The sequence below is a fragment of the Pieris napi genome, chromosome 5, assembly GCF_905475465.1.
Source record: "Pieris napi chromosome 5, ilPieNapi1.2, whole genome shotgun sequence".
Taxonomy (NCBI): Eukaryota; Metazoa; Arthropoda; class Insecta; order Lepidoptera; family Pieridae; genus Pieris; species Pieris napi.
In genome coordinates this window covers 5123208-5139300 of record NC_062238.1, presented here as the reverse complement: position 1 = coordinate 5139300, position 16093 = coordinate 5123208, and the positions used below count along the sequence as shown (strand labels likewise).

Below are 16093 nucleotides of genomic sequence, written 5' to 3'. Positions count from 1 at the left end.
ATATGAATTAACGAGTTATCTCAATTAGGTGCAAAGAGGAAATAGTCACATAAGCTCGAGCTGTGGATTACAGTTAGTCCCACTGTAATACCAGCTATAAAGTCCACTAGAGCTTCTCCGAATTATATTCAGGCAGCCATTTTGTAATAGCCAATCTGATGCATAGGGTCTTTGCCTCGTGATTGCCTTTTGAAGTTAGTGAATGGACGAACGGTTTGAATAATCCGAAAATGCAAAAACAGAGTTAAGATTTTCGTGTAATTATTAATAGGATATGATGATGATGTAAGTCAAACACTTTATTTTATGTTTCTGTCTAAAGTATAGCGGTCTTACTTTTACAAAAGGAATAGATCACAAATCGGATTAATTAACGAATGTTAATATTTTAATTCGTCTGACATAACATATTTAATTTATGATCCAGCTTAACTTGTAAATATGTAACAATTTAACTTAACTGAATTCCAAATTTAAGAAGATGAAGAAATTATTTTGATGCGTTTATGCACGAATTTGCTTCATTTTTTAAATCTCCACCAATTGCTATTACTGTATTAGGCTAGGGGCTTTGAAATTTGAATAGAGGATCGAATTGATTCCCAGTCCTAGCAAATATGCGGTCGCTTTGATATCTCCAACTGCCAACATCGGCGAGCTAATAAACCATAGCAGACAATGTTCGAGGTCTCTGTAACGTCACAGGACACAGGTTGGATCAATGTGCGATAGGTATGAATGCTTTCAGGAGTTTCATTAACCCTTTGTGCTTTCGGATATTCGGATTGGCCTATGTACTTTGAAAACTTATTTATTTTGTTACTATTCATTACTTCGAAATAGTTGTTTTATGTTTATTTATGTCTATGGGCTCAATGGTTAATAGTGAAACGTGAACTTTGTTGTGTTGATATTATTATTTTTTTTATTTCTTATTTAGTCCGTGAAATTAAAAAATAAGTATGTATGATGTGTAAACGCGTAATATTAATTAAATAGTTGCAAGTATTTGTATCGATGAAGTTCCCCCAAAATTTGATCATCTTTAAATAAATAAATAATTTAACCCTAATTTTGAACAAAATATAACTAGCTGTACTAAATGGAAGTGATATTGGCTATAATATATGAAAATGTCAAGCGAAGAGAGCAAACACTGTAGCGCAAACCGTGGAATATTCCTGCAAAGCTCAGCTTTATCTTCAACGCGTCTTGCATACGCGTAGCACTCTAGATAGGAACGTTTATTTTGGAGAATATTTACTTCTAAGTATCGCATTTAATACGTGAACCCTACGACCGTAATATTACACCATCTATTACTATGAAAATAATTACTTAGTTTAAAGTTTAGTTACAATTTTTTTCAACAGCGTACAAATAGTTTTCACTCAGGCCGTACAAACATCTAACTGGTAGCGCTAGAAAGACGTGATATAGTATTCTCAACACATTGTGAATACTAAATGTTGATATGCAGCTGCCCGATGAATACCAATGTATTATCCTGAAGTATTCCAGCACAAATTGCGTAGCACTACTTACAAAACGGCTTAGTTATTAATTTTTAGTAGCAACATGATATCAATACATGAGAATAAAAAAAGAGCTCCCTGTTAACAGTGGTAAAGCCCTAGATCATCTTTAGCCACGACATATGAACAACGTAGGTAATATATCTAAATAAGTATTTACTATACAAACCTATAACCTGAGGATAACGAACAGTAACGTATTATGAGATGTAAGAGCAAATCAACGTTGTAATAAACGAAAGATACATCTTCTCACTGCTTTTGATGATACCAAGGGAACGGTGGTGTTACGTTTATTAAAACTTACATTGTCAATCGCTCGAGGCTAACATGTAAGTTCACTGAGATAGAAGCTATAAACCAGTGTTGCTGATGTATCTCGTTAATTAACAAGACTTATCGTTTCGGAACTAACTTGTGCGTCTGAGTGGAAACTGAACTAGTGAGAATGGGGAAAGGGTGCCCAAGGCATACCATGCATACAGATGTCATTGTAGTAAATTAATCTCAAGTTTGTAGAAAAAATAAGGTTTTGATTTTATGACTTATTTATTAAATACAGAGATCCCTTTAAATCAAAATTCGTTTAAAAATAAATTTAGTTACAATATAGGTACTATCTTCAATAAGTATTAAAAAAAATTTAATTGCAATTTTCTTATTTATGAATGTACTTATTTTAAACAAGATTTATCATTGAACACACTTTTTATATAACGTTACTGCTAATATTTCGTGAATAGAGAAGCTTAGTCTTAAACATAATCTTTTTTTTTTAAATAAAATAACAAATTAAATTTAGAAAACACGAAAGCATCAATAGCATGAGCACCATCATAATTACTAATGTCTTTAATTAACTTAATACTCTAGTTCTAATTGATCACTTGACAGACAATTGGTCGTGTAGAAAACGTCTCTAAAATATCCCAATAATTGGTCTTTATAAAAATATCCATATAAAATATAAGACATTATTAGCAGGTCTTGATACAAACTAACGTTTTATAGTGGCGGAAAACTTTACGCTTCTGTCACCTTATTATTTATGTAGATTGACTTCAGAAAGTTTTCACAGCGGTGACGTTGAGTTTTAACTGCGTTTAAACTTGTAGCTTCAGCGCACAAATTAAGGAAAGTTACTGAACGTTCCTATACTTGACAAAAAAACATAAATATAATTTAAAAACGGCTGAATTCTTTGCTAATGGTCCTTAATGATCGAGGTGTGAAATTTTTAGATGTCATAATAACATTAGATTTACTACATATTACTTTACACCAATAACTTAATACTTTATAACTATTACACCAAAACAGGTAATCCTTCATACACAAAACTTAAATAATAAATTTAGTTTAAAAAACAGGGACTTTGATACGCCTAACTTAGTGCCGAAAACTTCGCTCGAAAGATATAAAAATAAAATAATATTTAATGTGGGATTATTACCGTTAGATATGTGCCTAATGTTATAAACGCACGTAACTTACGGTAATAATTAAATAACGCACTGCAATTTTAATTTCCTCAACATCCATTTTGAAGCGCGCTGTATTTGCACGACGTATGCGAAGTGACGACTGACGAATGCTCAATGCAGCTCTGCGGTTTGAGCCGCGGTGCTCGGCCGCTAGGCGCTAGCCCTTAGCGCGAATTATAATCCTTGTCTGTCAGATTACAATAGGTTTATGATGATTAAAGGCCGATTTACATTATCTTAGTGTTTAGGAGAGTTTTTAGTATGTACAAGTTGAAAGGCAAGTTCTTTAGTGTTTTAGTGCGTTGCGAGTGAACGTTTACATTTCTTCCAGTAGAGTATCATTACAGCGCCACATCGGCCCTTTGGTTGTGGACATCAGCTTTATTTAAAAGGACTAAAAGGACAAAAAAAATTGCTGAATATCGCTTTTGGAAATTATAGAAACTCGGCGCCATACTCATCATTCTCTAATCTATACTAACTCGTATCTGTGGTAATATAATGAATATGGAAGACATTTCTAAGTCTGTGGTACTAAACTTATAATTAATCTGTGGCCACACTCCACAGACTAGAAAAAGACACTGTGGTGAACCATCAAACTAATTCCCAATTCCCATTGTAATTTGAGATTGATAAAATAGTTTATAACACCGGGCAAAACACATATGTTGATTTCTAGACCCTTTCATATTTCTATTTACTATTTGTTGTAATCATTTTATTTCTTTCCTAAGTTTTCCGAAACTTCCTTTATAAAGTTGTATGAAACAAAATAGGTAAGCTTTTTTTAAATTGGCATAAAACATTTTGGTTAGTTAACACTTTTCATTTTATGAACTAAGACCAGCCTTTTTTTAATTCTATATTTCAGATGATGCAGAGAATATTATCCATTGCAAGATCTATTATATCCAAACCTCTATTTTCAACTAACATCTTAAATACCTCAGTGGCAAAATACAGTATTCTACATAGAGTATGCAGTGAGAAGCTACTTAGACCTTCGTTGCCCATGATAACCCCTACTTGTAATTTAAAAGTAAAAGGGAAAGCAAAGAGACGGTGTAGGTCATGTTATCTTGTTTACAGGCAAGAGCGTTTATTTGTTATGTGTCATGAACATCCAAGACACAAACAAGTTCAGAGAGCACCAAGACCAATCAATACATGGGTATTAACACATGCAAGCCAAAGTAAAATCAGACCATGGTGATAACCATCAATATTCAAAAATATATCTTTAGTTGTATAATATAGTTTAAAAATAGATGTTGTAGTTTAATTTTAGCATCAGCAGCTTGATTCTATAACATGTAGGTTTTTTTTAACAAATTGTAAGTGTACCATTAATACAAGGTTTATTATATAAAATATGGTTAAAGGTAAAAAAATAAACATTTCTGTAAATTTTAATAATAAAAACTATTACTATCATATTTGCTAGTTTTAGTATTTTTATATACTTAATACTAAAACTAGTGTTTCAATTTAAACAAATATTAGACTTACTGAGCAGAAACATATAAAAATAGAATTATCAAAACTTGAAATTGTACATGTTGATAATTAAAATACTAGCATACTGGCTTCTCATGGCCAAAGTAAAGATTTTTAATATTTAGAAAATAAATCTAGCCTGTTACTCTGGGACAATGTAGCATTCTAATATGAAAGATTTTGTAACTGTTCTGGTACCTAGTTTTTGAATTTATTCATTACAGAAATATTAATCTTTACTCTGTATTTTATCAGTATAGATGTGGACATAACTATCTTCTACCACATTAATCATGTACTGTTTGGATTAATACCTACAGCTGAATTCTAGATAAAGACATTGAGGCAGAGTAATTCCACTCATATCACCGTGATGTTTGTTATTCCATGATTGCTTAGTCATTACACTTCTCTACTCTACACTGTCACACACCAGCAGGTATTTCCAAACCAATATAACTTAAAGTCCATAGAGAAATTACCATAGATGTACCTATTCCTGAAAATATGGAAACACTAGCAAGATTTTGTCCAGTGTTTCCATGGGTGCCGGAGTATCACTGCACTCTTTAACAGTTGACTAAATTTATATTATTTAAAAATAATAAATACTTTATTTTAGATAACACGATTATTAGGTAAAACAACTTGAAAGTAAATTGTATAAATAAATCAAATGATACTTAGAACATTCTTTTGTTCCCCTAACTTCTTTAACCTAATAACTAATGCAAGTTGAAATTGACTAAAAAATTATGTTTATATCTTCATAAAATCATGTATCTTCTGTATTAGGACTACCAGATGGCAATTGCGGTTCCTGTATTGACATAGATCTGAAAATATTTAATGACTATGTATTCTCAATAATTTTAATAAACATAATAATGCTATTACCACATAATATAAACAAAACAATATGCTTTACTAAGTTGTTATATGTTAACAGTTACTGCTGCTAATTTATGTGCAGTTATTACAAAAAGCACTTCTAATCCAAAACCAAATATATAATTGCCAAAATTAAGTATCTACTCATCTAAAACACTAATGATCTAATACTGAATTACCTTATAGCCAATGAAGTTTTAAATTGATTACATACATAATACTATTTATAAAATACCTTAAAATTTGAGACATATTATCAATGTCGTCTCCATTTTCACGAATATTTTCAATGGTATCAGTATGATCATCCAGAATGTTAGCAGTAATATTCACAGTATTCAAATCACCCTGCTTAGGGCAAACTTTTAGAATTCCTGCTATTCCTTAAAAAAACAAAATTAAATATAACAAAGTGGAATTTAGCATTTGTTTTTTATAATGTTAAACTATATAGCAGGCACATATATATATTTTTTTGTCATTTTATCAAATAAATATTTTAGGAATAAAATTGTACCTATAATTTCATTTCTATGGAGCCCCCCATTTTATTACCTTTAGATGGATGAGTGTGGGTATCCCTCTTCACTTTCCTTTTTCTACGTGGATCACTCTGCCGGTATTGTATCATCTGGGTAAAGTCTACACAGTAAACTGCACCCGCAACTAATAATTTACACTCACTCTTTCCAGCATTGAAATCTGATTCTATATCTTCATTACTTCTTTCATCATAACTCCACCACCCTTAAATTATAAAAAATATTATTACTTTTTACTATTTATAAAACTGTCTTATGATATTTATTTTTACATAATATCAATCTGTATTATACAAATCTGCTATAAGTTAATGGGCAAGGTTAAACTTGTATGGAGTCTTAGTTATTAAAATTTAAAAAAATTATTATCAATATAAATAAAACAATCTTTTTGGTACAGCATTAAGGGTGTTGTAACATCAATATAGACAAATATTTTATATATTTGCTTTATAAGGGTGCGTCAACATTCGCGGCGCATTCGCCAGATGTGGACGCACCCTAACATAAACATTCAAAATCAAACCAACTAAATCTTTACAAATTACAAGCAGGGTTCTAATTAATAAATAATTCCCTCAACTTCATCACCTTTTAAATAAACAGAACCAAGAGAGTTTTAGTAGGAATTAGAGCAGAATATTTTTTTTTAAACTTAAATATGTGTACTAATGTACTTAAATTAATTTAGGATTATAGTACTGCTTTTGGCCTATGCTAGAACCAAATAAATCCATCTTACAGAAGTGATTCGTTTATTTAAAACTCTAGTTCTAAGGCAAGAATGACTATCTTTGCCTACCAAACTAAAACAATTATTGTTTTGCACACAATCAAACACAGGATTTGCATTACCAACTTAGCCAGAATAGCAGTCTGTAGTTTTACATAAGTTTTTTTACAACACACATTTTTGGTATCCACCACCTTGATTGAAGGTAAGATTTGAGATTCAAAATTTAGCACAAAGTATGATGCCAAACAAACAATAATCTCTATGATTTCTTACATACAGGAACCACATAAGCAGTTTTGCCCTAGAGGCTTCAGTATGCGTCTCTCATCCCTGAGGTTGTGGGTTTGAACTCTGGCTGTAACTTTATGCAATTAACAAACTCTCATACAGTGAAGGCAAACATGAGGAAACCGGTATGTTGTAGTACCAAAAAATCTATGATGCCACAGAAGGCTGATCACCTATTAGAAAAACTATCTTGATCACAGAACAGATATCTGAGGCCAGACCTTAAAAGGATGTAGTGTCAAGTTCATGTATAAGTCTTAAATAACTTACCATCTTGACCTTCATAATACCACCAAAATTTATTATCAACATATTCATCAGTTTCAGTTTTTTCATCCAGTATTTCTTTTAAAAGCTGTGGATTATCCAGATAGTCCTCAGGTATTGGTGTACGACACATTGGACATTTATGACTTCTTAGAAATACACCCTGAATATAAATATTTTTGTGTCATGATAAGTTTCCATACTCTTTTAACTAAAGAAATTTGTTGAATAAAACAGAAGATATTATAGAAATATTGACTTATTTATTAGAACTTCATATGTATGTAAGTTTCATAGAAACACCTAAGTTGTTATTTTTTGACACTTTATACCATTAAATTTAAAAAAAACTAACTGTCTTCAGAAAATAAATTTACCTTGATGCAAAGAAAACAAAAAATATGATCACAGGGAAGCTTTGCTGGATGATTATACTTTAACATACACACTGCGCAATCACCTTCTGTAAAAAGAAAAAGGTATGTTCTAAATAAACTAAACTTTTTGTAAAAATCTAGGCAAGTATATTAGGTCATAATAATCTCACTACTACAACATTCAAATGTTTACAAAAAAATATATAAGTATGTATCGGAATTTGATCATACCTTGAATACTATCCATCGTAATAATTAATAAAATTAAAATAAAAAATAAGTATTTTATTAAGCGCGTTTTAAATTGCGTTATACTGAAATTTCTTATATACTATTTGTAGTATAGTGTAGTGTGTATAATAATAGCACACATGGGGTTAAAATTTAAAGCATTTTCATTTCTCATATGGACTATTTTGAACACTAACACCACTGACCACACTCCACAGGATAATATTATGTTTATAATATAATTATCAAACCAAAATCCAAATAAATAAACCACAGTTATATTATCTGAAAGTCAAATAACAGCACAGATTACGTAGTAGTGACGAAATCTTATGGCGGTTGTTCATAGATGTTCAGACTTCAGACATTAATTATTAAGAGAACGAGTGTGATATATCATATAGCTCATAAATACTGTAAGGGCTAGTTGATCTAGTTCTTAGGGTAGGAAATTAAACACGCCAATGATGGATTTGATTGGTGTCAATTTTACTGGTATACATTTAGATGGGTATTCATGTACATTCTCCCATAAATATATTAACAAATGCGACGGAATCGTAATTTCTCATAAAAATAACATTAACCTTAATATTACTGTAACCAGCGTTTAGATACAAACTGTTTAGTTTCAAATAATAATGCTGTTATTATATCAATTTACATACAGATCACCTTCCTTTTACAATGTTGATAATTTTCTCGACTCTCTCGAAAACCTCATTTAATCGTACAATGGACACCCTATTTATATAGGACCTTAATATCGACATTAAGGAGACGACCGACGGTCACAGAGCTCATAAGTTTCTTGAGTTAGTGAACTTCTACGGTATTATACAAGGACATTTCTTACCAACCCGTGGAGGAAATTGTCTAGATCATGCACTCATCAGATCACATTGACCTCAATAATAATTTTGTAACTAACTATGACCAACTGTAAGTATAATGCATCATGGCATCATGAGAATTTTCCCAAGCATTTAAAATCTCGGAAATTACTTGAATGCCAGCATCGGCTGTGGAACCTCTTGTAAAATCATACTGCTTACTATGCATAAGTTTATTATTATTAAAATGTTTCAATAATTGATCAAAAATATTTTTTTCCAAGATTTTACTCAATGCAGACAGCACAGATATGGGTTTAAAATTTGTGGGGTCAGAAGTGCTGCCCGTTTTGAATAACGGTGTGATTTTACTTAGCTTCATCTGGTCTGGAAAGACTCCACAATCTATACATTCATTCAACATTATAGCTAACTCTGATAGTATTGATTACTGATTGTAAAATGAAAACAGATACACCCCAAAGATCTTTAGTTTTTTTTAGTTTAGCTGTTTAAGTGTTTTTATAATATCATTGAAGCTAATGCGGCTAAATATAAACTCATGATTGCATACAGGAACATTCTTTTTCAATAATAAAAGGGCGGCTGATGGTGAAGAATTTAGAACGCTGGTTGTATTTAATGGAATGTTAGTAAAAAACTCTTCAAATGCAGAGGCTACTTCGAGGTCGGAACATTAGTTCCTACCTCCTAAAGTCATTATACTTTGCCGTTTGTTATATATTCTTATATTCAGTATCCTTTCTGGAGATTCTTCCAGTCTCCTCGTTTATAATTTTCCTAGTAGCCTTTTTCTTGTCAGAGTTGTTGTTTATTTTAAGACTTAAGTGTTTTCAAAACTCAAACTCAAAATGTCTTTATTCATGTAGGTAAACAATTACACTTATGAATTGTCAAGTTAAATTAATTGTAAATTTACTTTTACTACCAGTTCGCAAGTCAAGGGCGTAGAGTGGGTAAACCTTTCCGCCACTCTTTTTAATCGCCAAGTATTGTCATACAAATTGTTTGAACTGGAGCAAATCAATCCCAAGGATTAGGATCATTTAAGTATTCCTCAACTTTATAAAAAGCTTTATTGATTAATTTCCGTTTAACGAGGGCTTTGAATTTATTTAGTGACAATTCTCTAATTTCGCTTGGGAGTTTGTTGTAAAAACGAATACAATTTCCATATAAGAAGTGGTTTATCTTTTGGAGCCTGGTTGGTCGTACACTCAAATTAGTTCTATTTCGCGTATTATACTGATGAAAGTCACCATTTGTTTTAAAATCGTTTATATTTTTTTGGACATACAACAAGGCTTCAAGAATATATTGACCAGATAGTGTCATAATATTTAATTCCTTAAACTTATTCCGTACTGACTCCCTCGGAGAAACACAACAAATACCCCGAACAGCCCGCTTCTGCAGCACAATTATGGATTGAACCTCTGCAGCAGCACCCCACAGTAGAATACCGTACGACATAACGCTGTGAAAGTAGCTATGATACACAATTTTAGCCGTGTCCTTATCAGTAAACTGTCGGATTTTCTTTACTGCATATGCTGCCTATTCGAAAGAGTCTCTATGTGTGGGCCCCACTGGAGTTTACTATGTATTGTTATGCCCAGAAAAATAGTTTTGTCAACAAAGTTTAGTTCACTGTCCTTAATTTTCAGGTTACCGCTAGTAGTTGTAAATCGAATACAATTTGTTTTATTCTCATTAAGCAGTAAGTTATGTACATTAAACCAGTTAACCATACGAGAGATAGAATTGTTTACAGCGTCCAATAATACGTTATTCCTATTCACTTTAAATAGAAGTGAAGTGTCATCAGCAAACAACACCACCACATGAACTTCGTTGACAAAAAATGGGAGGTCATTTATGTAAATCAGAAATAAGAAAGGCCCGAGAATCGATCCTTGGGGGACGCCCATTGATACCTGCGAACCCGGAGAGGTGACTCCATTGACATGAACTCTTTGGATCCTTCCCTTTAAATATGAATTCATCAGGCAGGAAGTTTTGCCATCAACGCCATAGTGTTGAAGCTTTCCAACGAGTATATCAGGATGAACACAGTCAAAGGCCTTTGACAGGTCACAAAAGACGCCGACTCCATCATATGATTCTTCCCAGGCGTTAAATATGTCCGAAATCAACTTCACACATGTGTGTTCACACACTCATGGGAAAAAGCAAAAGTGTTAGCTCATTTAGGTCTTCGCCAAATCTCTCAATGGCTTTAAGATAATTATCTTTCTCTAAATACGTCATAAACCAAATACATATGTTTTCACATATCGAAATCCAGCAAACCGAACCCTATCCCGCCTATTCAATTAGACTCATGTTTGAACCTCCACATCAACTGCAGCTGTCCTCTCTTGGAACCCACTAATACAACCAAATACCTGGGATTAATTATTGATTCAAGGCTTTGTTGGGGCCCTCAAATAAACTACCTATGTTCTCGAGTTCTCAAACTTAAGTTTTCAAACGCCTTAGAATACCTTCTGATCCGTTTCGTTTCACAATTTGACGGTTTCACTTCGATAGATTACAATCTACGGAATCTACCTTATAATAATACGTTAAATTGTACGCAGTGCGTTGAGGTTCACAATTTTTCGACAGTTCACAATCTCGCGATATATTACAATATAACGGTATTTACAATTTTACGGTGACATATATAAGAGAAAATTGAAGATAAATTAGTTTTTGTGTTTTTAAAGTTATATTTACATTTTTAAATTTCCATCTGTATATTCATTCACTAGAGATGAATAAATCAGGACAAAATACAATATTTAAAAAAATCACTTCAAGTGTCCCCTTTCCTCTTACGTAGGAAAGGTATCTACTCAGACGCATGGTCGACGCACACGTTACTTGCTATGCTTACGTCTAACTCTACTTTCCCCTTCCCTATCACTCAAGAATTTGTTTCTATAACCATCACAATATATAGATAGAATATATAAATATAACAAGCAGCGTGATATTGATTATGCCTAAGAACTACAAACGCAGATTTGTTTTAAAGCTATCTACCGTCTATCCCAGTCTAGTCTAAGTATATACGTAAGAAGTATTCTTGAATATGGTTGCTCGGTTTGGTCACCTAGTTACACTGTGCACAAAGAAAAAATTTAAAAGATCCAAAAAGACTTTCAAAAAAATTTATCTCCTACAAGACCTATAATAAGTTTAATACATATAAAGACGCGTGTGAACATTTTAAAATTAATACTTTAGACTCTAGACGAAAACAATATGATTTATTGCTACTCCATGACATCATCTCAAATAAAATTAATTGCAGCTCCCTTCTAGAAAAATTGCCCTTCATTGCCCCAGCCTACCACTCGTAATCGTGCTTTGTTTCATGTTCCTCACATCAACACTAACTACGCAAAAAACTCAGTTTTGTATCGCGCAGCCCGAACATACAACGACCAATATTTAAACCTTGACTTGTTTAAGCTATCGCGGAATATGCTTAAAATAAGTATTAAGAATATCCATAGCGCAAAATCACCTGCATCATGAACATACCCCACATACACACCTTCATGTAAATACCCTCACTTTTACACCATCATATAACACAACCAAATTAGGTACCACTTAGTTAAACGTATTGAATAGTTTTTGTTTGTTTCCTTTTGTAAATTTTTGTAGTTAAATGTATTATTATGTACATATTCCATATCTGGCTATATTTTCAGTGTAACTGTTTGTTATTATAGGTATATAATTTATGTTAGCTGTAGGATTACGAAATAAATAAATAAATAGTCTATCTACTACATATCCCAATATATAGCCAATGCTGGTCTATTACAATAATTGTCTTTGATATCAATTTCCGCCGATATTTTGCAAGCCCGAATAAAGGCGCGTTTCGGCCCATGTGCTTTGTTTTAAGGTTTATGCGGCCCACCCAGCTATTCCTATTTCGCTCCTTTTGACTCTCAATATATTAATGTATTTACAATAACATTTTGAGATATACTGTATGTGTATCAAGAGAATTGACCGGACGGCGCAAACACGAATCCCAAGCTGTCATCGATTCAGCAAGCCGCTGAAATGTTTAAATCTGACAAAATATTTCAACTCCTTATTTAGATGGTTCTATATGAACCGCCTAAATTTCACTCCGGAAAGGCAAAAGATCTATGTGTAAGCTCAATGTTTACATGATAATGTTAAGTTTTGTTTCTACCTTGAGTACTATTATAATTTATAGCATTAAGCATTTAACATGTGTACTTAAGTAGTTTTTGCTGGAATCAATAACAAACATAGGTTAATAAAGCAGTGGAGAATTAACTAATACATAATTGATTCTAGGATCAGGATAAATAGAATCACAATTCAAAATCAGATTAACAAACACTTCATGTGTAACTGAAATATTTGACACAAAATTAACAGCAATAGAAATCTCAAGTTTAAAGATAGCATTTACTATGGAGAAAGTTGAAACGCACTTTAGAATTACATATTTTTAAGTGTTTTTTTATTAAAACTACATTGAACAGAACTATTAAAAATTGTAAACAAGTTAGTATGGTGTCTCTTCACTCCTGTATGATTTATACATACTCCTGTCTAAATATGGGATGTTAAAAAAAATTGTTTATTTAATTTATAGTTTATTCCCCTTTTAAAAATTGTTTTACACAAAGTAACTTGGAATGAAGTGCCAAATTTTTTTTAATAACATTTAAGACTTAACTATATGATGACATACTCTTCATTTGTCCCTTACTTTAATTAGATCATTGAGATCTAAAGCTACACATATTTCTTTTGAGTCTGTTTGGGGGTTGCGATCTAATATTTCAGTTATGGCATAGTAGTTATCACGATTATCAACATTCCACCCTGAATACTGAAACACAATCATTTTAATAATTAGATGTTTTTGTATATTATAGTAATACAAAAGGTACATATATAAAAATTTTATGAATATTATTTAATAATTATACTCACAACACAAGTACATTTGTGAAGAATTTTCCCATTACATTCCATGGGGATAAACTTTTGTAATAAGGCTTTTCCGTCAATCTTCCATAAGTTAAGATCACTCAGTTTTGAAGTAACAGTGTCTCCATCCCATTTTACATCGGATTTTAATAAAACAAAGTTTGCAGACTGAAAAATAAATGTTTCAAATTTATTGTTGTAATAAATAAATAAGTTTTACTAAGTACATATCCCTTAAAGTATGTAAGGTGAACATGCTAGTTTGCTGCCCATCTCTAGTTTACAATGCAAGTCAAGTGAAGTTATATTAATATAAATATATTGAAATATGTTGTGTGTGAGTGATACTGATTTTCACTCCATCATCTTTGTTTTGTTTAAGTGAATTAGGTATATGATAATCAGTAACTTTTATTCAGCATTCTAAAATTAAGCATTATGCATTTGTCCAACATTGTCAAATATTTTAACAAAACTATACACAATTGTAATCTTATTGAGGTGAAAGTATTACAGTGTTTTATTACTACTTATCATTATGATATATTAAGTTGGATAATGCTACCAAAGTTTTATACATACATGGAAATGTTTTGGTATGTCCTTTGATTGGCTTGAATCTGATTTGTTCCCATCAGAGCCATTCTTCTCATCATCAGATCCATCTTCTTCATCAAGCTCTTCCTCTTCTCCTTCCTCCTCCTCCTCTCCTTCACTCTCTTCAGATGTTGAGTTTTTACGCTTTTTCTTAGCATTATTCACAGATGCTTTCGGTGCTCGTTTCCGACCCGCTCTTACTGGCTGCTCATTCTGGAATTTAATTTCCAAAATTTTATTTAGGTTGAACATTATTATATTCCTATGATGAATGAGTGGCTATAGTAACAAAAAGCTTTGGCCTTTATTTCAATTTCAACAAAATGGCTAAAATCACCTAACCTACAAGAATGTCTCGATTGCAAAAAGCACCAAATTAGGCATCAATATACCCATTCAAGTGAAAAAGTGATTTAAATATATGTGGATAGGATATACAAATTTGCTACAAATGTACCGAATCAGCATCCGGCGTCCAATCCTCTCCTGAATCTTGAAATTCTTCTGGTTCACCGCCACCTTCTGATCCCTCAGAATCATCGCCTTTCTTGAGCGACTTCCTTTTGCGCATGTTTATTAAATATTAAAAAGCAGAATAAATAACACGTTTGTAATTAAATAATTGATTTGTAAAATAGTTTTTAGAATGAGAATTACTGCCTATCGGCTTCCCAACAAGAGCTTGGCGTTGGAGAATAGAGTATAGACTATAGAAGCTAGCTCCTAGAATCTCGACTAAATAAAGAGTGGCAAATTAAAACTTAGCGTATGGTAACATAGTAGTTTTTAGGCTAAAAGACTTGTGTCCACGGTCATATATTAAAAACTATATTATGTTTTTACTGCAAGACGCTTTGTCTGTGCCTTTATGTCATATCAGCTGATTGCGTCATTATTATTGAGACTGTAAAACAATAACGCAAAAACAAAAAACAAGTCGCATTTACGTATCAAGATATAAAACTTGGAAATTCGTTGTTAAATTTTTAAAATGAAGTTTCAATACAAAGAAGAACATTCCTTTGAAAAACGGAAGGCGGAAGGAGAGAAAATACGCAGAAAGTATCCTGACCGAGTGCCTGTAATTGTAGAGAAAGCGCCCAAAGCAAGGCTTGGCGACCTCGACAAGAAGAAATATTTGGTCCCGTCGGATTTGACTGTTGGACAATTTTACTTTTTGATCCGAAAACGTATCCACTTGCGGCCCGAAGACGCTTTGTTTTTCTTTGTTAACAACGTAATTCCTCCAACATCTGCCACTATGGGATCTCTCTATCAAGAACATCATGACGAAGATTTTTTCTTGTACATAGCATTTTCTGATGAAAATGTTTATGGATATTAATTAAGTTCTTCTTTTTAAAATAATTATCTTTTTAATTAAATTCACTAAATTGGTAGTATTTTGTCCACAATATGGTGAAATTAGGTGTAAGGCTTAAGAATATTGGTGTATTATGTTTATATTGTGATAATTAATTCTATTTTGCAACCTTTCCTCACTGACTTGTATAATATGCATCATTATATTAGTTTTAGACATTTAACATTAACACAAATGTGAACTTAAAGAAATGTTTAAATCATCTATATTGTGTGTACTATTTCTGAAATAAAGAAACTATCATAAAAAGGATTATTGTATTTTAGACAACCCAGTTTTTAGTTGTAAATTATATGTTAAGTCAACTTTGGAGTATTGTTAGCTACTCCCCTATATAACCTTGGGAACGATATCTCTATCTGTTGCATAGATTGTTTATAAAGCAAATCAGCCTGTGTTTCCTTGG

The 16093-nt window shown here is 32.0% G+C and overlaps 3 protein-coding genes across 4 annotated transcripts; 1 reads left to right on the top strand and 2 right to left on the bottom strand.

The window, feature by feature from the left end:
• Positions 1-5113: 5113 nt before the first annotated feature.
• Positions 5114-8090, bottom strand: LOC125049504 (E3 ubiquitin-protein ligase RNF146). Of its 2 annotated transcripts, none has more exons than XM_047648848.1 (6): positions 7852-8090; positions 7621-7706; positions 7247-7406; positions 5966-6157; positions 5646-5793; positions 5114-5355 (listed from the first exon to the last, which is right to left on the bottom strand). In XM_047648848.1, exons 1-6 carry the CDS (start codon positions 7865-7867, stop codon positions 5295-5297), a joined length of 663 nt encoding a protein of 220 aa, XP_047504804.1. In that variant the 5' UTR covers positions 7868-8090; the 3' UTR covers positions 5114-5294. The 2 variants fall into 2 exon arrangements, with proteins under 2 accessions (XP_047504804.1, XP_047504805.1); XM_047648849.1 differs by having other exon boundaries at positions 8049-8070.
• Positions 8091-13349: 5259 nt separating this feature from the next.
• On the bottom strand, positions 13350-15013 carry LOC125049625 (general transcription factor IIF subunit 1-like). The gene is made up of 4 exons (XM_047649018.1): positions 14761-15013; positions 14289-14516; positions 13710-13874; positions 13350-13605 (listed from the first exon to the last, which is right to left on the bottom strand). The coding sequence occupies exons 1-4, from the start codon at positions 14872-14874 to the stop codon at positions 13468-13470; spliced, it is 645 nt and encodes a 214-aa protein (XP_047504974.1). The 5' UTR covers positions 14875-15013; the 3' UTR covers positions 13350-13467.
• A 142-nt stretch (positions 15014-15155) lies between these two features.
• Positions 15156-15939, top strand: LOC125049626 (gamma-aminobutyric acid receptor-associated protein). The gene has a single exon (XM_047649019.1). The coding sequence runs from the start codon at positions 15295-15297 to the stop codon at positions 15646-15648; it is 354 nt and encodes a 117-aa protein (XP_047504975.1). The 5' UTR covers positions 15156-15294; the 3' UTR covers positions 15649-15939.
• The last annotated feature ends 154 nt before the right edge of the window (positions 15940-16093 follow it).